The sequence below is a fragment of the Mixophyes fleayi genome, chromosome 2 (genome assembly GCF_038048845.1).
Source record: "Mixophyes fleayi isolate aMixFle1 chromosome 2, aMixFle1.hap1, whole genome shotgun sequence".
NCBI lineage: Eukaryota > Metazoa > Chordata > Amphibia > Anura > Limnodynastidae > Mixophyes > Mixophyes fleayi.
This window is the reverse complement of record NC_134403.1, coordinates 293,042,026-293,065,295: the sequence shown is the minus strand read 5'-3', so window position 1 is coordinate 293,065,295 and position 23,270 is coordinate 293,042,026. Positions and strand designations below refer to the sequence as shown.

Below are 23,270 nucleotides of genomic sequence, written 5' to 3'. Positions count from 1 at the left end.
CTAAGTCGAGGATTTATTTCAGAATTCAAATGATTTAGTTGATTCCCTTTTATTTAATTCCAGGCTACCCACGATCAAGCAGTGGTGCTACAAAATGCCCTACAGAACATTCCTAATCCAACATCAGAATGTATGTTGAGAAATGTAGCAATTCGACTTGCACAGCAAATATCTGATGAGGTAAATATTTATTTACTCCTGACACTGAGAAAATTATTCATAGGGAGAATCGTTTGCACAAGAAGGTAAGACATTGTTTTCTGTATATTCATTTTGCTTTCATGGTTTTATTGTAGGCTTCTAAATACATCCCTGATATTTGTGTAATTCGAGCAATACAAAAAGTAATCTGGGCCTCTGGATGTGGATCTGTCCAATTGGTGTTTTCAGCCAATGAGGAAATAAGCAAAATTTATGAGAAGGTAAGAGTGCAAAAAATATTTGCAAGAAGTTTATTTTTCTCTGTTTGAAAAGAATAAAATTTATAAAGTTAATTTCAAGTTACACGTGTTCAAGTAATTGTAATGGGAAATGACAATGACTGCTCAGAAGATGAAGATAAAGGGAACAAGTTGTAGACTAACTGCAAATAACCCTGTTCTAGATGGTGGGTGTGCATACATTTCATTCTTAACAGTGATTTGTGTTTGAGGCAGTTGAATAGATTGGCTTTTGACAAAATAAATGTATCCCTCTGCAAGAGATGGATGCGCACTGTGGTTAAAGGTCCATCCACCTTCTAAGAGGGGTGGTACTAAACAAAAATGCCTTCCCTAGTTATTAACCCCTTCTGCTACTGCATCCACATTTTGTTTTTTTTAATTATTTTCAGTACCCAAGTAAATGACCCTTCTTCCATCAAAATCTAGACCAGTGTTTCCCAAATCCGTTACTCGGGGACCCCTAACAGAGCATGTTTTCCTGGTCTCTCACTATTGCAAGTGAAATAATTTAGTACTTTTACAATGTGTCAGTCAGTAACTACTACACATCCATAGAATGGGTGTCCTTCCTGCGTTCCTATAGGGGAGGGGATAGGGAATGCAGCCCGATTCTCTTGGGAATACCCACTAAAATTCCCAAAGTTACAAACAATAAAACAGAAATTTGGAATAATGCGCAACTGGGAAGGTAATGAAATGAACAGGTATTCTGAGTATCACAACATGAATGGATTTCATCAATGGTAACATGTAAAATAAAATAAATCGTCCACAGTCACAATATGAAATATATAAAGTCCCAATATGCAATCTTTTCAGGTCATCTGAATGTGATTCCAAATAATCACTCGATATACTCCCATCCGTTTCTCCCAGGATCCACCATACAGTTCATATAAATACGGAAGACAAGAAGAGACAAGGATTCCCTTGTAGTGTGAATAACAATAAAATACACTTACATTTAGTAAGGGTAACAATTCACATCAAGGTATCTTTCACACGCGATTGGGCTCCTGCTAACACGCTGCAGCGCGATCGTATCTCCATACAATCTTCCAAGTTCAGTTGTCCCAGTAAGAGGCAAGAGAAGACAAAAAATCCCCAAATAGTGTAATATTCCAGTATAAAAATATTTAATGAACCACAATAAAATTGCACTTACATTCGGTAAGGATAACAGTGCACATGAGGGTTTCTTTCAGAGCGGCTAAGCTACTGCTCACACGCTGTAGCGCAATCGTGTCTCCGTTACAACTTCTGGGTTCTGTTGTCCCGGTAACCAGTCTCAACTCTCATTGGAACCCTACGCGTTTCGTCACTCTGACTTTCGTCACTTCGTCCGAGTGTCGAAACGCGTAGGGTTACAATGCACTGTTATCCTTACCGAATGGAAGTGCAATTTTATTGTGATTTATTAAATATTTTTATACTGGAATACTACACTATTTGGGGATTTTTTGTCTTCTCTTGCCTCTTACTGGGACAACTGAACTTGGAAGATTGTATGGAGATACGATCGCGCTGCAGCGTGTTAGCAGGAGCCCAATCGCGTGTGAAAGATACCTTGATGTGAATTGTTACCCTTACTAAATGTAAGTGTATTTTATTGTTATTCACACTACAAGGGAATCCTTGTCTCTTCTTGTCTTCCGTATTTATATGAACTGTATGGTGGATCCTGGGAGAAACGGATGGGAGTATATCGAGTGATTATTTGGAATCACATTCAGATGACCTGAAAAGATTGCATATTGGGACTTTATATATTTCATATTGTGACTGTGGACGATTTATTTTATTTTAAATGTTACCATTGATGAAATCCATTCATGTTGTGATACTCAGAATACCTGTTCATTTCATTACCTTCCCAGTTGCGCCTTATTCCAAATTTCTGTTTTACTACACAGCCAGCAAAGAAATATTGGAATCATTCACTGTTAGGGGTCCCTGAATACACCGGATTTGGGAAACACTGATCTAGAGCCTGGATTTAAATACATGGCTCTAGAAGCAATTATTCTTAACAGATAAGGGTTTGATTACTCATTCATCTTTTGTGTTTTGTTTTTTACTTAACTTTTAAATAGCTATTCTGGAAGTAAGTGTTTTTCTTCAGGGAACATGTCGTCGTGTTCACCTATCCACTTTCCTGCTCCAGTTCCTCAGAGTAGTGTTTTTTAACGCCAGTCCTCCCTCTCTCCCAACAGCTCATGTTAGAGGATTTCTGTCTGTGGAAGCAGGTGGAATAATTACTCAGCCAGCCAAGTAGACTAAGTCACCTGTGCATGATTAAAGAAATCCTGAAAACATGAGTTATTGGGGGTGCATGATGACTGGTGTTGAGAAACACTGCTCTAGAGGAGGCCTCCAGGTGTAGTGTGAAACTACAAGCCCCCAGCATGCCTTGGCAGCTAATAGCTCTCCAACACTTGGAGAGCCACAAGTTCTTTCTTTTTTTTTTTTAATATGAAAAATGAGATTCCTCTTGGCAATTTCTTTGTCGAGTCTTTGCAATCTAGCTGCCTTTTCACATTGATTTTTTTATTGTCTCTTTAATGAGGAAAAGGTGGAACACAGAAGTTTCATCAGTCAAACTTTGTTCTCTTTGATGGCCCCAAAAGGGGCTTGTCCACTCATTACACTCACTCACTTTGTCTTTCTATTGTAAATGTAAGCTACGTCTAATGCAATTCTCTCTGGACCTGTCGCTTGTACCTTCTGGCAGATATGATAAATCAAGCAGAAGATCTACTGTCTTGGATCTCTCCGTAGTGTTAAACATTCAACTATGTAATCAAAGCCATTGATGAAGGTATTTCATACCTTTACTGGACTATTGGACTATCTTTTAAGTGTTCCTTTGCGAAAACTCTGAAACACGTTACTGCAGAAAGTGTTTACCATTGTGTAGTTATGCCCATCCAATCAGGTAGTCATTTTCTAGTACAGTTTAGAAAAGTAAAGCAACAGCCTGGTTACTATGGCCAACGCTATATTTCCTTCAGTTACCTGTTGAACAATTTTCATAAATATCCCAATGTTCCGTTGGATAAAAAAATTATGGTTTACATTTACAAATGTTCAGATTTGAAGAACTGTCTGTATTTTATTACGGTAATTCACATTTTATAGGTTTTAGATTTGTCTTTGATCCCTATTTAACAGACCAATGCCGGTAATGAACCAGACCCAGAAGATGAACAAGTTTGTTGTGAGGCCCTCGAGGCGATGACCTTGTGTTTTGCTTTGATACCAACAGCACTGGAAGCACTCAGCAAGGAGAAAGCATGGCAGACTTTCATTATAGACTTGCTGCTACATTGTCAAAGCAAGTAAGTTTCACTTTTGAATTGTTCTAGTGACAGTGGTATCCAATCGTGATTTCATTCTTCAGGTCTGATACTGAATGATTAGTAAGCTTTTAAACAATCAAATTCATATTTTGTTTTTGAACAAAGCAGAGGAGAAAGTGCTCTTTTCAGTTTAGTAAAAGTAATAGAATGTGCATTGGGTCTTTATTGTCCTTTGTTGAAGAATTGTCACTAACATTGCTATTGTACATACATATTAACTATAGTATTTATATAGCAGGATATTAAAATTATATTCTGACATAGCAGTACAAAATAATGTAATCCAAAAAATATTTGTTTGTTTCATAAACAGAAACTTCTTTTGGGAACCTCTGAGATGAGCATGTAATAAATATGAAGTGATGTGGTATATTATATTACAATTGTTTTTGACCAATTAAATTTAATAACCATTGTACTGATTACGAAATTTAAAAGGTATGTTTCCAGCCACCTTTCCCAGACAGCAGAGCTATGGTGGTTCTTGCAAGGAGTCTGCCAAAGCACTAGTTGCCCAAAAGTTTAATTTCATCTTGTTGTGTTTTCTGCTTCATTACAGTCACTACTTGCAATGCACGGACTGTGGGCTAACTGAGTAATCGCTATAGTGAAATTTTGTAAAGCTTAAATTGAAAAAGGTGATTTTGTAACTGTCCATTTAATGTTTGAACTTTTCTGAATATCAAATATTCTATTTTTAACTGATGCACAGGCTGACTGTGCAGTATGTGTTCTGCTACAAGTGTGAGTGCTAATTAAAGAGGCCAGTGTGACCTGCTGTTTTATGGTCAGGGTTTATAATGAGCACAGCAGAGCGAAACCCATGGAGTTTTTTCGTGATTATTTAAAAAAAAAAAAAAAAAAAATGTATGTGAGCTAGCTCAGAAAAAGTTATACTCCATAGATGGTTTGCAATACAGTGTGCTGAAAAGTTAATGTTGGTACTCCATGATTGTGATTTGGTTCAGTAGAGAATTACTATTTTGTAAAGTACTTGGCGTTGTCTTGCTGCAGTATGTGAATATTTAATGTTAAATGGTAAAACATGCAATATAGCTGTTCCTTCTTACAGTGGTTCCAAAAAAACATTTGTGTTGTCTGAATAATTGTGACCATAAATGTGTTCAGGTCTTCATATTGGTCAAAACTAGGGGTGAGTGGGTTCGGATTTTTGAAATCCGAACAGTGCCGATCCGAGCACTGTTCGGGGATTCCCGCCCGACGCAAAACTCAGAACGAGGCAAAACGTCATAATCCTGCCGTCGGATCTCGCGAGATCCGGATTCATATTATTCCCCACTTTCCGCTGCCATCTTCACTCGGGCATTGGAGAGGGAAGAGGGAGGGTGTTTTTGTGGTGTCCTCTGTCCTTCTCAGTCCAGTGGTGGTGTCCTGTGCTCTGTCCTGCTCAGTCCAGTGGTGGTGTCCTGTGCTCTGTCCTGCTCAGTCCAGTGGTGGTGTCCTGTGCTCTGTCCTGCTCAGTCCAGTGGTGCTGTCCTGCGCTCAGTCCAGTGTGGTGCTGTCCTGCGCTCAGTCCAGTGTGGTGCTGTCCTGCGCTCAGTCCAGTGTGGTGCTGTCCTGCGCTCAGTCCAGTGTGGTGCTGTCCTGCGCTCAGTCCAGTGTGGTGCTGTCCTGCGCTCAGTCCAGTGTGGTGCTGTCCTGCGCTCAGTCCAGTGTGGTGCTGTCCTGCTGCTCTGTCCAGTGTGGTGCTGTCCTGCTGCTCTGTCCAGTGTGGTGCTGTCCTGCTGCTCTGTCCAGTGTGGTGCTGTCCTGCTGCTCTGTCCAGTGTGGTGCTGTCCTGCTGCTCTGTCCAGTGTGGTGCTGTCCTGCTGCTCTGTCCAGTGTGGTGCTGTCCTGCTGCTCTGTCCAGTGTGGTGCTGTCCTGCTGCTCTGTCCAGTGTGGTGCTGTCCTGCTGCTCTGTCCAGTGTGGTGCTGTCCTGCTGCTCTGTCCAGTGTGGTGCTGTCCTGCTGCTCTGTCCAGTGTGGTGCTGTCCTGCTGCTCTGTCCAGTGTGGTGCTGTCCTGCTGCTCTGTCCAGTGTGGTGCTGTCCTGCTGCTCTGTCCAGTGTGGTGCTGTCCTGCTGCTCTGTCCAGTGTGGTGCTGTCCTGCTGCTCTGTCCAGTGTGGTGCTGTCCTGCTGCTCTGTCCAGTGTGGTGCTGTCCTGCTGCTCTGTCCAGTGTGGTGCTGTCCTGCTGCTCTGTCCAGTGTGGTGCTGTCCTGCTGCTCTGTCCAGTGTGGTGCTGTCCTGCTGCTCTGTCCAGTGTGGTGCTGTCCTGCTGCTCTGTCCAGTGTGGTGCTGTCCTGCTGCTCTGTCCAGTGTGGTGCTGTCCTGCTGCTCTGTCCAGTGTGGTGCTGTCCTGCTGCTCTGTCCAGTGTGGTGCTGTCCTGCTGCTCTGTCCAGTGTGGTGCTGTCCTGCTGCTCTGTCCAGTGTGGTGCTGTCCTGCTGCTCTGTCCAGTGTGGTGCTGTCCTGCTGCTCTGTCCAGTGTGGTGCTGTCCTGCTGCTCTGTCCAGTGTGGTGCTGTCCTGCTGCTCTGTCCAGTGTGGTGCTGTCCTGCTGCTCTGTCCAGTGTGGTGCTGTCCTGCTGCTCTGTCCAGTGTGGTGCTGTCCTGCTGCTCTGTCCAGTGTGGTGCTGTCCTGCTGCTCTGTCCAGTGTGGTGCTGTCCTGCTGCTCTGTCCAGTGTGGCGCTGTCCTGCTGCTCTGTCCAGTGTGGCGCTGTCCTGCTGCTCTGTCCAGTGTGGCGCTGTCCTGCTGCTCTGTCCAGTGTGGCGCTGTCCTGCTGCTCTGTCCAGTGTGGCGCTGTCCTGCTGCTCTGTCCAGTGTGGCGCTGTCCTGCTGCTCTGTCCAGTGTGGCGCTGTCCTGCTGCTCTGTCCAGTGTGGCGCTGTCCTGCTGCTCTGTCCAGTGTGGCGCTGTCCTGCTGCTCTGTCCAGTGTGGCGCTGTCCTGCTGCTCTGTCCAGTGTGGCGCTGTCCTGCTGCTCTGTCCAGTGTGGCGCTGTCCTGCTGCTCTGTCCAGTGTGGCGCTGTCCTGCTGCTCTGTCCAGTGTGGCGCTGTCCTGCTGCTCTGTCCAGTGTGGCGCTGTCCTGCTGCTCTGTCCAGTGTGGCGCTGTCCTGCTGCTCTGTCCAGTGTGGCGCTGTCCTGCTGCTCTGTCCAGTGTGGCGCTGTCCTGCTGCTCTGTCCAGTGTGGCGCTGTCCGGCTGCTCTGTCCAGTGTGGCGCTGTCCGGCTGCTCTGTCCAGTGTGGCGCTGTCCGGCTGCTCTGTCCAGTGTGGCGCTGGCCGGCTGCTCTGTCCAGTGTGGCGCTGGCCGGCTGCTCTGTCCAGTGTGGCGCTGGCCGGCTGCTCTGTCCAGTGTGGCGCTGGCCGGCTGCTCTGTCCAGTGTGGCGCTGGCCGGCTGCTCTGTCCAGCGGCGCTCTCCTGTGCCGCATATAATTTTTAAAGGCTTTGCCGAGTGTGTGTGGTTTAGGGGTACGCTCTCTTGTACTGCATATAATGGAGAACAAAAATTTGGAGGATAAAGTAGGGAAAGATCAAGAACCACTTCCTCCTAATGCTGAAGCTGCTGCCACTAGTCATGACATAGACGATGAAATGCCCAATTTCATAGTAGAGGGCATGTAAAATCCAAAAAGCCAAAGTTCACTAAAATGATCCAAAAAAAGAAATTAAAATCATCTGAGGAAAAACGTAAACTTGCCAATATGCCATTTACGACACGGAGTGGCAAGGAACGGCTTAGGCCCTGGCCTGTGTTAATGACTAGTGGTTCAGCTTCACCCAACGACCTAAGCCCTACTCCTCCCCCCCTCTAGAAAATTTAAGAGCGTTAAGCTGTCATCCTTCAGACATGGCATCACAAATCCCCAAGGAGAAGGAGAGTCCAAGGATGTTGGTGGTTGCGATGCCTGACCTTCCCAGCACTGTACGGGAAGAGGTGGCTCCTTCCACCATTTGCAGCACGCCCTCTGCATATGCTGGAAGGATCACCCACAGTGCAGTTCCAGATTTTGATAATGAAGGTGTCAATATTGTACACCAGGAGGAGGATATTGATGTAGCTGGCGCTGAGGAGGAAGTTGACGAGGAGGATGCTGATGTGGTTTTCTTAAATGAGGCACCAGGGGGGGAAACAGTTGTTGTCCATGGGAAGAAAAAGCCCATCGTCATGCCTGGGCAGAAGACCAAATAAATCCACCTCTTCGGTCTGGAATTATTTCTATTCCAATCCGGACAACAAATGTATTGCCATATGTAGCTTATGTAAAGTTGCAATAAGCAGGGGTAAGGATCTTGGCCAACTAGGGACATCCTCCCTTATACGTCACCTGAAGACCCTTCATAATTCTGTGTTTAGTTCAGGAACTGTGGCTAGGACCGCCAGCAGTCCAGGGACACCTAAATCCCTTAGTCCTGTTGTATACACACCAGCAACACCTCCATCAGAGATAGTCCTGCAGGCCATGTCACCGCCATGACTGAGTCATCTTCAATCTGGGATTCTTCCGGAGGATCCTGCAGCGTTACGCCTACTACTGCGTTGCTGCTGGTAGTCGGTCATCTTCCCAGAGGGGAAGTCGTTAGACCGCTGCGTCTATCACTAAGCAATTGACCGTACAACAGTCGTTTGCCATGAGTACGAAGTACGACAGCAGTCATCCTATGGCAAAGCGGATAACTGCGTCCGTGACAGCTATGTTGGTGTTAGACGTGCGTCCGGTGTCCGCCATCAGTGGAGTGGGATTTAGACGGTTGATGGAGGTATTGTGTCCCCGGTACCAAATCCCGTCTAGACTCCACTTCACTAGGCAGGCGATACCCAGAATGTACAGAGAAGTACGAAAGTGTTCTCAGTGCTCTGAAAAATTCGGTTGTACCCACTGTCCATTTAACCACGGACAAGTGAAGTGGTTCAGGGCAAACTAAGGACTATATGACTGTGACAGCCCACTGGGTAGATGCATCGCCTTCCGCAGCATCAGTAGCAGCATCTCCGAAACGCCTGCTCGTTCCAAGGCATGGAACGCTGTGTATCACCGGTTTCAGTAAGAGGCACAACGCCGACAACCTCTTAGAGAAACTGAGGGAAATCATCTTGCAGTGGTTTACCCCACTTACACTCTCCTGGGGATTTGTGGTGTCGGACAACGCCAGTAACATTGTACGGGCATTACATATGGGCAATTTCCAGCACGTGCCATGTTTTGCCCACACAATAAATTTGGTGGTGCAGCATTATCTTAAAAGTGACAGGGGTGTGCAGGATATGCTTGCGGTAGCCCGCAAAATTGCGGGACACTTTAGCCATTCTGCCACTGCCTACCGAAGACTGGAGCACCATCAAAAACGCCTGAACCTGCCCTGCCATCACCTCAAACAAGAGGTTGTGACGCGCTGGAACTCCACCCTCTATATGCTGCAGAGGATGGAGGAGCAGCAAAAGGCCATTCAGGCCTACACAGCCACCTACGACATAGGCAAAGGAGTGGGGATGCGCCTGAGTCAAGCGCAGTGGAGACTGATTTCCGTGTTGTGCAAGGTTCTCCAGCCGTTTGAACTTGCCACACGAGAAAGTCAGTTCCGACACTGCCAGCTTGAGTCAGGTGATTCCCCCGATCAGGCTGTTGCAGAAGCAGCTGGAGAAAGTGAGGGAGGAGCTGGTAAAGCATTGCGATTCCACAAAGCATATAGCTCTTGTGGATGAAGCCCTTCGTACGCTTTGCCAGGATCCGAGGGTGGTCACTCTTTTAAAGTCAGAGGAATACATTCTGGCCACCGTGCTGGATCCTCGGTTTAAAGCGTATGTTTTGTCTCTGTTTCCGGTGGACACAAGCCTACAGCGGTGCAAAGATCTGCTGATCAGGAGATTGTCCTCTGAAGAGGACCGTGACATGCCAACAGCTCCTCCTTCATTTTCTCCCACACCTGTGGCTGCAAGGAAACAGCTGAGATTTCCTAAACGACCCGCTGGCGGGGATATTGAGCAGGCAGAAGCGAATTTGAACATCTGGTCCGGACTGAAGGACCTGCCAACGATTGCTGACATGTCTACTGTCGCTGCATTGGATGCTGTCACCATTGAAAAAATGGTGGAGGATTACTTTGCTGACAGCATCCAAATAGACATGTCACACAGTCCTTACTTGTACTGGCAGGAAAAAAGGCAGTTTGGAAGCCCCTGTACAAACTGGCTCTATTTTACCTGAGTTGTCCCCCCTCCAGTGTGTACTCCGAAAGAGTGTTTAGTGCAGCGGGGAACCTGGTCAGTGAGCGGCGAAGGAGGTTACTTCCGCAAAATGTGGAGAAGATGATGTTCATCAAAATGAATTATCATTTCTTCAATCAAGACCAGCAATGGCCTCCAGAGACTACAGAGGGACCTGTGATTGTGGAGTCCAGCGGGGACGAATTAATAATGTGTGAGGATGAGGAAGTACACACTGAAGGGGGCGAGGAATCAGAGGATGAGGACGACCTCTTGCCTCAGTAGAGCCAGTTTACTTTGTACAGGGAGAGATGAATTGCTTTTTTTGTGTGGGGGCCCAAACAAACCAATCATTTCAGCCACAGTAGGCCCTGTCGCTGAAATGATTGGTTTGTTAAAGTGTGCATGTCCTTTTTCCGCAACATAAGGGTGGGTGGGAGATTCCAAGGACAATTCCATCTTGCACCTCTTTTCTTGTTATTATGTGCTCTTTGGGGCCTAGTTTTTCAAACTGCCATCCTGTCTGCCACTGCAGTGCCACTCCTAGATGGGGCCACGTGTTTGTGCCTCCCACTTGTGTCGCTTAGCTTAGTCATCCAGCTACCTCGGTGCAACGTTTTGGCCTAAAAACAATATTGAGGTGTGAGGTGTTCAGAATAGACTGGAAATGAATGTTATTGAGGTTAATAATAGCGTAGTAGTGAAAAAAAAAATAAATCTGGATTTTAACAGTTTTATGCTTTTTAAAAAAAAAAAACAGAACCCAAAACCTTGAGGGGGGTGTTTTGGCAAAACCCATTAGAACCCAAAACCTGAAGGTAATCAGAACCCAGAACCCGAAAAGTGGCCGCTGCACATCCCTAGTCAAAACAAAAGATAAAGGGATACAATACATTGAATAACTCCCAAAAGGATATACTTTGTGTTGCATTTATTAATAAAAATGTTCCAACATAAAATTCCTTTGTTGGAAATATAGGATTATCAGTTCAGATAACGAGATTAGTGTCGGTCAATTTATTGACATTCAGATGTCCATTTGGTAGGCCCTATCCTGTATAAACCTGACTCTTCACCAAAGACTGGTCTTCACCACACAGGTTTTTTAGTGCATTCATCTATCAGTGGAGGTTTCTGAGGACCTCCGAGATAGAGATGTTGATGCTCTGAATTGAGGCTGGAGAGTGTTACAAAACTATTACTAATACTTTAGACTTCAACAATCCACTGTCTGGCAGAGAGTGTACGAATGGAGAAAATTCAACACCATTGGTACTCTCATTAGGAGTGGTCATCCAACAAAAATCACTCAGAGCATGAGATATAATATTCTGGGAGATCAGAGAGGACCCCAGGCCACTGGCCAATGTCAGTGTTTGAGCTCATCATCGTTCAAACACTGAGCGAGAATAGCATGAAGGAAGAACATTGATGTTTGTTTAAAGTTTGAAGAACACCTGCAGACTAATGGAATTGTGTTTTGTGGTTGGAGGAGTCTAACATAGAACTTTTTTGCTTAATTGAGAAACGCTGTGTTTGGAGACAGCCAAACTCTGCATTCCAATATAAGAACCTCATCTCAGCTGTGGAACACGTGGTGGCAGTATCATGGTTTGGGGCTGTTTTGTTGCAACAGGACCAAGACGGTCTTTACCGGTAAATTATACAGGAAAATTTGAGGCTATATGTCTGTAAACTGAAGTTCAACAGAGGGTTGGTCTTGCAACAAAATAATAACCCTAAACACAAAAGTCATGCTTCAACTTTTTTTTTTTTTTTGCTTTGTAGACTAAGAAATTTCACGTTTTGGAAATGTTATTGTTGGATCATATTGATTAATTGAGGAAAGTATATCCTTTTGTGTGTTTTTTTAATTGGGTTTGTCTTTTTATGGCTTGGATGACTATCTGTACACATTTTAAGGTCACATGCAAAAATTAAGAAAATTCTGAACCATTCACAACCTTTCATGGCATGTTATGCCATGTTTTTTTGGACTATGAGATGCCATAATTTCCCAAAGTGATTGCTGTTCCAATAAGCATCTGCTGCTGTTTTGGCATTTTCAAGTTACTCAATGGTTTACTGCTTTTTCCCTCCTTTACTTGTGCCTCATTGGTTCCTGTTCCTGCAGACAATTGGTCAGAAAAACCAAAGAGATAGGAGGAGGTAGTAAAACGAGGAAGCTGGAACTGGTGCTATAGCAAATAAAACCATTGATGTTTGTATAATTTTAAAAGAAATGCTACATATATGATCTTCGTGCCACATAGGTCATCACCTATAGTGAATTTCTCCTGCCCCTGACAATGTGTCTGCACGTTGTTTTTTCTCTCCTGATTTCTTTGCACCTCTTATACATTTAGACAAGTGGATCCATTTCTTAAATACATTTTTCTTTTACAAGTTGATATTTGGTTTTATTAGTCTTATATTTTACTAGAATATCTGCCAATAGGCCACTGAATAGCTATTTTGTGGTCATTGGCAAGGGAGCAGCTGCAATTTCCTCAGTTTTAAATACTTGCATATCAAGTCAGCCATACATCCCAATGATGGAGCTTTAGCTCCAATATGGAGCTACAGGAGAATTAAACTCCCCAGAGTAAAAGATACACAGTGCAAAGGCACAGAATACATCAAAGTGTTCTATATTGTTTTTGTTTTCCACCAGCTTTCTTGTGTCTCAAAATGGTTCTAGTTACACATGTTGGAATAGTAGCAGTGTTAGTTTGTAAAGGCATATTCCTTCATGAAAGCAGTACTTATTCTGCTGTCCTACAGGTGCATGTCTTCCATTTCATGAAAAATGTTCTTTGCTTGTACAGGTCTTTCTGCAACTAAATCAATTGTTTGCTTTTTGTCTCATGACATCTGTGCTTTGCAGCCATGAATTTGTGCCATCAGCCAGTGTTTGTTGTCTATAAACATGGTACAATTGTGCTGTGCTATATGTTCTCCAGATACGCTTGTATCAAATGCTGAGTTTTATCCTACTTTGATCAATGGAAAGAAGTCTGAAAAATAGAAAAGGAAAGCAGAAAGTTGTTGTTGTTTTTTTTCTTTTTCCTCCAGTGTTATCCATATTAAAATGTTTTTCTCTGGACTACATTTGTTTAAAAGTAGATTGCATTTATATACACATTGCATAATTGTGTGTTAATAATTTGTGTCCAAGTCTGACACCTTTTTGTGTTGGAACTGGAGCAAAAATGTTTGTTAACTTGAGTTTCAACTGGTAAGACATGTATGAGAAATATGTTTAGTTGAACATGATCTTCACTTCTTGCATTTTCCAGACTTGTAAGACAAATGGCACAGGAGCAGTTCTTTCTTATGGCAACCAGGTGCTGCATGGGACACAGGCCCCTGATCTTCTTCATAACTCTGCTTTTCACAGTCCTGGGGGTAAGGTCTTTCAATAATCACTTTTATTCATATTCCAAGAGAACCTTTTGTCATAGCTAAAAATATTATACCTATATCTACAGTATTGGGAGGTTTTACACTTCACCTTTTCAGGACTAGAAGTTTTGTCCGATATGATGAGCCCACTTTTCACGTTTTCTCCATCTTCTCTTTTCTTTTGTTTTTAAAATAATTAATAAAAAAAAAAAAATTATTTCCTTTTAATTTCATTGTTATGGGGAAAAATAGGTAATGCAGATTTTCATGGTTTTGTTCCTGGTTGTTGTTACACAGTTAGTGAAACCCAACAAATATATTGCTATATTTATTCTGGGCTGCATAACTTTTATTTTAGTTATTGGAATGTTTTTGTGACATTTTTTTTTATTTTCTTTAATACAAAGACCATGGGGGTATATTTACTAAACTGCGGGTTTGAAAAAGTGGAGATGTTGCCTTTAGCAACCAATCAGATTCTAGGTGTCATTTTGTAGAATGTACTAAATGATGATCACTAGAATCTGGTTGCTATCGGCAACATCTCTACTTTTTCAAACCCGCAGTTTAGTAAGTATACCCCCATGTGTTTACAAGCATTAACATTCGTTTCAATGACATTGACGTTCTAACACCAGCCTCTCAAGTCTTGGTAGATTCAGAGGGATCTCGCCTTATGGAAATGCCAGTGTTACAGGATGGACCTCCTATGCCACCTGGCTGCTGTTGCTGGGAATCGACTGGGCTTACTTTGCCACTGATCCCTTTCATTATCCCAAATGCGCCCTCTAACCGCAGTAGGAAGGGCTTACAAGTGCTGCATCCTTAGTGGCATCCAGTACTGGGTTTCTTCTGGGTAACTGACGCTGCTAGTGTACACCGTTACTGGTGTACCTAGGCTGGTACCCCTGACCTCGTCCTGCCTATCAGGGTTGCTGTAGATGGATCCCCCCTGGCCTATCACACTGGCCAGAGTTGCTGGGCTACGGGCAGAGCGGTGGTACCGGAATGCTGGGTCTAAATCTCAGAACAATTGGGAACGGGTTAGAGTTGGGTCTAAGCTATAGGTCACAGGGATAGAGAAGTTTCCAAGCAGGTTTTTTTGAAGTAAGTGCTGTTTATTTGCTCACCCTAGTCGAAGGTAACAGTGAGCAGGTCAGATGAAACAAGAACAACTTTCAATACAAAACATGGATTTACATGCAATGCAAAGCTAACAATATTTACTTATCTGGGGTATCCTAAAACTTGCTGTGATTTCCTGCATCTTGTTTTAGACACAGGAAATCTAACAGTAAATCTATTTAAAATTAATTTAAAAATTTAATTTGTGCCTTCAGGAACTGGACCCCTCGCATATCAAAAGGTCTAATTAACATGAGATTAACATTGGGTCCTTTCTTCAGACAGTTGCAGAATACACATTTCCAAAGAGAAGTTAGAAAACCCCCAAACAAGTAATTTCCCTGCCAAAAATACACACAAGATTTCCTCAGCAAAGGGTTATTGCATCAGGTACATACCTCAGAAATAATGCATTTTCTCTGGCAAAGTTGAAACAAAAAACTAATTTCCTCCCCTGGTCTCAGAAATAAAGATATTTCCTTTACCAAAGTGCCCTGCGCTATTTCCTTTAAATACATTTATACCATAAGTTACTTATAAGTGATCCAGTCACAGCCAGTGATAACGTCACCGAGGTTTCATGGAGCAATCATTCACCTGCACAGTGTCTTATATTAAACACTGTAGGATTGATCCAACATCTCTATCCTGTTTGTAGTTTCTGTCTGTTAAACGGGAACCAGTTGTTTGCAACTTTGGTTGTGCTTTCAGTGTGTAGAAAGATAGCAGAGGTTTTTCTGCTATTGGATAATATTTCTATATATTTTAGCTCCACCCCTGGTGTGATAGGTCTGCTTCCTCCACAACCAGAACTGCTCTAGGCGGATTAGACTTAAGTTTTTTTTTTTTTTTTGAAAGGAACCAGTGAAGTGAATCAGACAGGGAAGCAAATGGTCAAATAGTGCAATTACACAGGATATTCTGTGGACTAACCCAGTAGTAGATGGTTTTTTTCTTGTCCAATAAGGATATAAATCCCCTGTTTTATTTAGCGTCATATATGTTAAAAAAAAAAAAAAAAAATATAATATTACATACTTAGTTAAAAAAAATAATTTGATCCATATTCTTTAGAGATTTCCTGCTAAGCATATTGTTTTGGATACAGAGATTTGCCATCATCTTAGCCATTTTAAAATCTGGCTAAATACGTAATGACTGTTAGTGGCAATTAGGGTTCTACTTTGGTGTAAAATGTGGTTACATTTTTTTCTAAGTGAATTGAATTTAATGGGGGGGTATTCAATTGTTAGCGAAAACCGCTAAAATTCCGCGCTCGAAAAATATTACCGTTAATACGGTAATTTACTCGCTGGATTTCAGCGCTGCGAGCTGAAATCCAACGAGATATTACCGTATTAACGGTAATATTTTTTGAGCGTGGGATTTTAGCGGTTCTGGCTAACAATTGAATACCCCCCAAAGTATTCTAAAACATGGTGGAAATTCTTTACTTGTGTTCAATTTATAGAGTACAGCTAGAGAACGGGCTAAACATGCTGGAGATTACTTCACCCTCTTAAGACATCTGCTGAATTATGCCTACAATAGCAACATTAACATCCCGAATGCAGAAGTTCTGCTAAATAATGAAATTGATTGGCTCAAGAGGATAAGAGTAAGTGTTTTTGATTTTTAAATCACTCACTTGCATAAGAAACTGCCTTTTTTTTGTTTTTATAATATACATATATATTTATGGGTGAACTTGCAGACAGTATAACTTTTAAGAATGCAATTTTTCTTCACGTTTCTTATTTTTACGGTTTTAAAAGTAGTTACATCGAAGTGCAAATTAATGTGACTAGTTTTGTGGCATACAAACTACAAAAATACTTGTTTTGTTATGTAGTAGTGAATTGTGCTGTCTAATGTTTACATAGTTGTCAAGGCAATGTGGTTTGCTGCTATATTTATCAGTCTACCCCAAGTCACTGATTGAATTCAGTTTTCTAATTTTGTTTTGTTTTTTTTAAAGCAAAATCTGTCTCTATGATTATGATGTAACTAGTTTTGCATCTTATATTCAACAGCAAAAACGTAATATCCGTGAAGTCTTTCTCTCGTCCTAATTTATGACATGCACAGCACCTTGATTTTTGCACAGGTCTGCACTGTGCAAACCATTGTGTGCGCTTACTCTTTGTGCTTGATAGATGCATTTGCAGGTTAGAGGTATGTCTAAAGTGTGTAGGGAGGCAAGAAAAATTAAGAGGCGCCCAAAATAATAATGTAACTAACTTCAAAAGTTCAACCTCCTACCACTTCAGAATCTCCTTTCATTGAATAAAGCTTTTCCATTTCTATTCTACAATACTGCTAAATTTATGGCTTAAAATAATAGAATGTTAGGGAACCTTTGGCCTTAATGCAAATTTATGTTTGAATTTTATTTATTTTTTTATTGTACAAAGTGTGCCCAAAAATACACTTCTCAACTGCATTCTAACACGGAATTATAAGATGTGAGCAGATCTCTGCTAGCTCATAGCTGGCCCAAAAGTCCTAATTTTGCGCATTGGAAATAGCCATATGCCCCTGCGCACAGCTAAGAAAGCCCCCCAAAAAGTTGCCATTTATATTTTTTACCTAATTCTAATGATCATGCTCCACAAAATGGGAGGGTTTTTTTTTCAGTTGCTCTGCAAAATTAAGTGCTCCTCTGTGCTCTGCAAGGATGCACTTATTCCACCCAACTCTTCCCATCACCACTTGCAGATAAATAGTAGTGTGTATGTGATTGAGTATGCTGCATTTTAGTCATGTTTTGTTGTGTGATTTCATTTGTACAGTTTCCATTATATATAAGTACACTAGACTATGAAAGCACTTCATAAATACTTGATGATTAAAGCACTTTCTGGTGCTGTTACTTCACAGCAGCAGATATTATGTGATGGCCTAAGCAGACAAAATTCTATGCAGAAATGAAATAATATTGTAGTGTGGGAAAACATGGCTAATATATTACTATGCTGACAAAATAGTTTGACTCTTATTTTAGCATGAAACATGTCTCAAGCTTGTCTGTGATGATTATTCTTCCAGTTATACATCGTAATTTTGGCATTTTAAACAAAAGTTATAGCCCATAAAACAAAGAGCTTAGTCTATAATCAATGATGATTGATGCTTTATAGCAGGTTTTTTTTGCAATCAACAACATTGAAAAATGTGATCTAAGTGTCTGGCCATTTTTTTTGTTTAGGATGATGTGAAGAGAACTGGTGAAACGGGTATTGAGGAGACCATTCTTGAAGGTCACTTGGGAGTAACAAAAGAATTGCTAGCATTCCAGACGCCTGAAAAGAAATACCACATTGGGTGTGAGAAAGGGGGAGCTAACCTCATTAAGGTATGGTCCATGTTGCTTTTTATATATGATTCCTTCTGCATTTTAATGAATCCTACAACATGTATATGTGAGGCAAAAGTGATGTTGCTCTTTTTCTATTGAATTGATGGACAAGTTAATGCCACTATATAAATAAATGTTACTCTATATAAAATATTTGCTAATACATTTTAATTTTCATTTGGCCCAAAACAAACAGTGCTCCCAATAATGTAAACATTTGTGTGCATTATAGGCTGCAAAATAAAATAGAATGTATATTTTGTGAGCTGCAATAATTTTGTGAAAATAGTGAAGAGGAATGCTTTCTTAGATGAAGTTTCCTATGTTGCGCTTCATTTTGTTTCCTTTTCTATGGAACCAAAAGTAAACTTGCTCCCTGGGGTGTTGATAGTTGAATATAGATCCAGGAGGATATCCGACCATTCACCTTTGTACTGTTCATGGTAGTTAATGTCCAAAAGGATTAGGTGTTTTGGAAGTTTAATTCTTTTTGACTAACCCTAACAGGGGAAAGCCTAGATTTGGAGGCTGTTAATTTTTTTTTGTTGGCGTCAACTGCCATTTCAGTGGAATGCATTTAAGGCATATTTAAGCAGCACTTTGATTAGTAGAGTGACTGAATCAAACAACAATTTAAGAAATGGGAGGTAGACTTAAAACATAGGTGCCAGATGTTAGAATAAGAGTTCCTGCTGTTGTGCTCTTAGAGCAATGACTGATTGTGCAAAGGGAATGGACAATTATTTTTTAGAAAAATGTAAACGTAGAGTTCCATTCGAGAAGCATGCTTAATTAATACGTGAAGGCAGATAGAACTGGCAGTTTTTAACAAAGGCAGAAAATTCTAATAACAGTATTACAGAAATTTTATATATAACAGGGCAAAGGTGAGTGCTCATTCAAGATATTGCTAATGTATTTTATAAGCATTTTGAAACTATTTGATTCCAATGAGGAATTGAGTAATATTTTTTGTCTCCCTTCCTAAATTTACAGAGGAAAGTAAAGAACTTTTTGACTCTTCACTTATGTTAGGTGAAATAGACATGGCTATTGTATCATTTCCTAATAGTAAAACTCTGGGGGTTGATGGGATTTCAATTGAACTCTGAAAAAAACTCAAGTCATTTTATGTTCCCCATCTCTTTGAAACTTTTAATGGCTTAATGACCTTCTCTATCTAAATCCATGACTGGGGCTTTGATTGAGGTGCTTCTGAAGGCAGGGAAGGATCCACTTTATCCCAATTCATAGCGCCAGATTTCACTCAGTTATTGAAGAGGTAATCCACCCAGACCAAACCAGATTTATGCTTGGGAATATGGACTAATTTATCTTAGGCAACTATACCCAATAATACAAATGTCCTGTATTTGGAGTGAGGAATCGGTGATGCTGTCCCTTGATGCCACCAAGGCATTCGATTTTGTGGAATTGACATTTCTCTGGAAGGCATTAAAAAAAAATTTGATACAGGCCCCCAATATTTATAGCCTGGATTAAGCTGTTGTACTCTAGCCCTGCAGCCCTGGTTTATATAAATGGCTATGTATCTTCTCCCTTTGCTTTGTGTAGAGGTACTCGGCAAGGATGCCCTCTTTCACTACTTTAGTTTGCAACTGCTATTGAATCGCTTGCCTGTATAATTAGAAGTCATGGTACTATTCATGGTCTTGAGTTGGGGCAACGAACAAAGAAGATAGTACTGTATGCAGATAATATGCTTCTTTTTTTCTGTGATGAATCCATAGATTGCTCCAAGTTTGTCCATGGGTTTGGTTTATTTTCAGGACTTAAAATGAATTGGGAGAAGTCCAGTATTCTATCCTTGAAGAATTCTGGAAAAAGAATCCTCTAGACAGTTTCCCCTTCAATGGACATCTATGTTTACATACCTGGGTATATGGGTTACAAATAATATGTCGCAGTACATATTCAACCACAATTTGATTATCTTAAGAATTGATCCCATATCTGGAAAAGATTCCCCCTGTTAGTGTCTGGTAGAATAGCCCTTAATTAAAATGATAGTCCAACCCAAAAGTCTCTACATATTGCTGCACCCCCTAGTGTATATCTCCACTAGTTTTTTTTGTAAAATTGAACATTATATTACCATTTGGTCTGGGTGGATAAAAGGCCTAGGGTTAGATTAAAATTACTTCAAAGAACTAAGCAGTTGGATGGGATAGCACTCCCTAATTTTAAAATATATCTTATCCCTTTAAAAAGATGTCCACTTTGGTCTTAATGTAAGTCTATGCAGGGCTTATTTTGGCATTTGTTATGGGAGTGCCCTAGGATAAAAGTGAAAAAGGATTGCAAGTTATATTGCTGAACTGGTATTTCTATTTTACTTGCATATACTGGTCTCTGTATGTTTGGTCTGTCCTTGATTTGAGCTGATCCAGGCAATATCTGATAAATATATTAATGCTTTCTAAAGTATACATAGCTCATACTTGCATGGCTCTGATCATAGAGTGGTTTTGACTGTATAAAATGTGTTCTCATTTTGTTCCAGGAATTGATTGATGACTTCATATTCCCAGCATCCAACGTATATTTGCAGTATATGAAGAGTGGAGAGCTACCTGCTGAACAAGCTATTCCGGTGTGCAGTTCACCAGCTACAATAAATGCTGGATTTGAGTTGCTGGTTGCATTAGCTGTGGGATGTGTTCGTAATCTCAGACAGATTGTAGATACATTGAACGAAATGTATTACACAGGTATTGCTTATTAAAACATTATGCATATTGCACAAGTGTTACATTTTAACCATTGATGAGTTAGTTTTATTTAAATTTGATGCAGGAAATCTTGATACCTGAATAAATATTTTACACCATGCTTTTGTGTAAATGGTTCTAAGACTGTGTAACATCTGCTGAAGCAACTGTGTCTACTGTTTCCTTTATAGTATGGAGCGCAGAGATTTAAGTCCAGTTTAGCCACAAAAGTGGCCAAATTTAATGAGATCAGCTGTTCGGGCCAAGTGGCCAGGATGCTTTCAGTGTAAATGGGGCCTGAAGATGACCAGACACACTTGCCAATATTGGTCATCTTCACTACATATTTGTTAACAATCCAATCAAAACCAATTGAATTATAGAGTATGTTATCAGACATTGCGACTGTTTTGGGGGCACACTCTGTAATATCATGCTATTGCACTGATAAGAAATCACTTCTGTTTTATATCAACGTAATCAAGAGTTTTGCTTTGTTTGCATGCTAAGTGGAAAAGACATATGTGTCTGTTGGCAGCATAAAAATACAGTGACACTAACTTAAGGCTCATATGGATGAAGGAAATGAAGAATGTAAAAACAATAAGAATGGTCCTCTAACATACCAGATGATAGTTTGTAGCTACAATCCTTTCTAAGAACATGACCTTTGCATTGGTTCTGTCAGATCACAAGTTCAGGTTAAATTCCAAAATTATAGTTTTCTATTCTGTTGGCCCTTTGAGAACATGTTAGAAATAGATATCCAAAATATAATACAAACTGTGAAAAGTGTGAAGTCTATCGGTCCTAGAGATGCAATATGGGATCATTTCCTTAAACCCCAACCATTCCACACTTGGATAGTTGAGGGTATGAGTAAAAGTCTGGTCTTTAACCCTCTTATTTGTGCTCGAGGGTTGGCCTGGACACTTTACATTTACTTTAGTGGTAAAGGGAGATGCTTACTTCCTCCTTTACCATCTTCCCTTGTCCACAGGACTTAGCCCCTTTTTGGCAAGTGCTCTTCTCAGCCTGAGGTAGGTGGATCTTATCTTGTAATGCTTTGACCCCAGGATTTAGTGCTACCTCAGAGCCAAATTCTGCTCCATGATGTTTTGAGCCAGAGGCACAGTGTCTGCAACCAAACTTCTCTGAGCTGCCCTACAATGTTTTTTTCCCCCTGTGGCTCCCAAGAGGCAATGCGCTTTCTGGGTTCATCATAGCTGTTGGGTACTGCTCAGAAGTTGTCCGTCACAACTATTCTCTCAACATGTGTGGATAGTGGTAGCAGAGGACCGAACCAAAGCTTTCCTTCTAGATCCCTGTAGAAAAATAAGAGTTGTATGCTGAGAACACCAAGAATTAACTAGGTTTAGTATTATGCAAAGAGGAAGCTGATTACTTAATCCTTTTTCCCTTTTTTTCTTTTCTTTTTATAGGTTGTGAAGCACTTACTGAGTGGGAATATTTGCCTCCAGTTGGACCTCGACCTCCCAAGGGTTTTGTTGGGCTAAAAAATGCTGGTGCTACATGTTACATGAACTCTGTCATTCAGCAGTTGTACATGATCCCTGCTATACGGAATGGAATTCTTGCTATTGAAGGCACCGGAACTGATGTTGATGATGATATGTCTGGGGATGAGAAACAGGACAATGAGGTAAAACTGGACTAAACCATCTGTGTGAAAATTAGTGTGACTTCTGAAGTGCATATTTTGCATGATGCACTGACAGCTAAAGAGTTAACTACTTTACAGTGGCGTATTAATGGGACTTATTCCAATCTCATGTTTGGAGCAGATGCCAAGTACTGCCATCCAGCAGGGTCAGGTTTGCCTATTTTTGAAATTTGACATTAATGTGTTTGGAGTCTTAACTTACAGGATATGGAATGCAGAAATCCAAGCTAAACACTGATCTGAGAAATAAGTGCGCAAAAGACAACTTTCAGTGAAACTTTTTTGTTTGTTTAATTTTTCTAAATTATGCTTAACTAGAGAATACAATAATGATACAATGGTGAGTGTGTGGAATATGCATTTGAGACCCACAATCTAGCATTGCAATATCACTTGGATTTCTGCATCTTTATAATTAAAATTTGAAGTTGTATTCTATAAACAAGCTATAGATAGTGCCGATTCTTAAATAAGGTTTTTTGTTTTTTTTAAATCTGGACAGAGCAATGTAGACCCTCGAGATGATGTCTTTGGTTACCCTCACCAATATGACGACAAGCCCTCACTGAGCAAAACAGAGGATAGAAAGGAATACAATATTGGTGTGCTGAGACATCTGCAAGTTATCTTTGGTCATTTGGCAGCATCCAGATTACAGTACTATGTTCCAAGAGGATTTTGGAAGCAGTTCAGGTTTGTTGCATTTTGCTGTGGCTATTAACATGTTCTAGTTATTTTAACTTTATTGGTATGTTAATGTTCTCATACAGCTTAATAAATGCAATTGTTTTGTGTTTTTCTTTCACTTGGAAACAACAGATCTTTTATATATGATCCTGATCAATGCACATTTGTACGTGTTGTAACAATGACAAGTCTATCTACATTTATATATAAATGTTTTGTTGAAAAGCAAATAAGGAAAACTAGAACATGGACCACTCTATTTAGTAAAAGTG

The 23,270-nt window shown here is 41.1% G+C and overlaps 1 protein-coding gene across 6 annotated transcripts in view; it reads left to right on the top strand.

Annotated features, from left to right (window-relative positions):
* Positions 1–23,270, top strand: part of USP9X (ubiquitin specific peptidase 9 X-linked) — a 136,467-nt gene that overhangs the window by 84,241 nt on the left and 28,956 nt on the right. For all 6 annotated transcript variants that reach the window (XM_075196417.1, XM_075196415.1, XM_075196416.1 and 3 more), the window contains 9 exons: positions 64–180; positions 297–422; positions 3,615–3,781; positions 13,307–13,415; positions 16,009–16,155; positions 17,746–17,892; positions 20,420–20,627; positions 22,070–22,290; positions 22,814–23,004. In XM_075196417.1, coding sequence (XP_075052518.1) covers positions 64–180; positions 297–422; positions 3,615–3,781; positions 13,307–13,415; positions 16,009–16,155; positions 17,746–17,892; positions 20,420–20,627; positions 22,070–22,290; positions 22,814–23,004 — 1,433 coding nt within the window. The remainder of the gene's footprint in view (positions 1–63; positions 181–296; positions 423–3,614; positions 3,782–13,306; positions 13,416–16,008; positions 16,156–17,745; positions 17,893–20,419; positions 20,628–22,069; positions 22,291–22,813; positions 23,005–23,270) is intronic.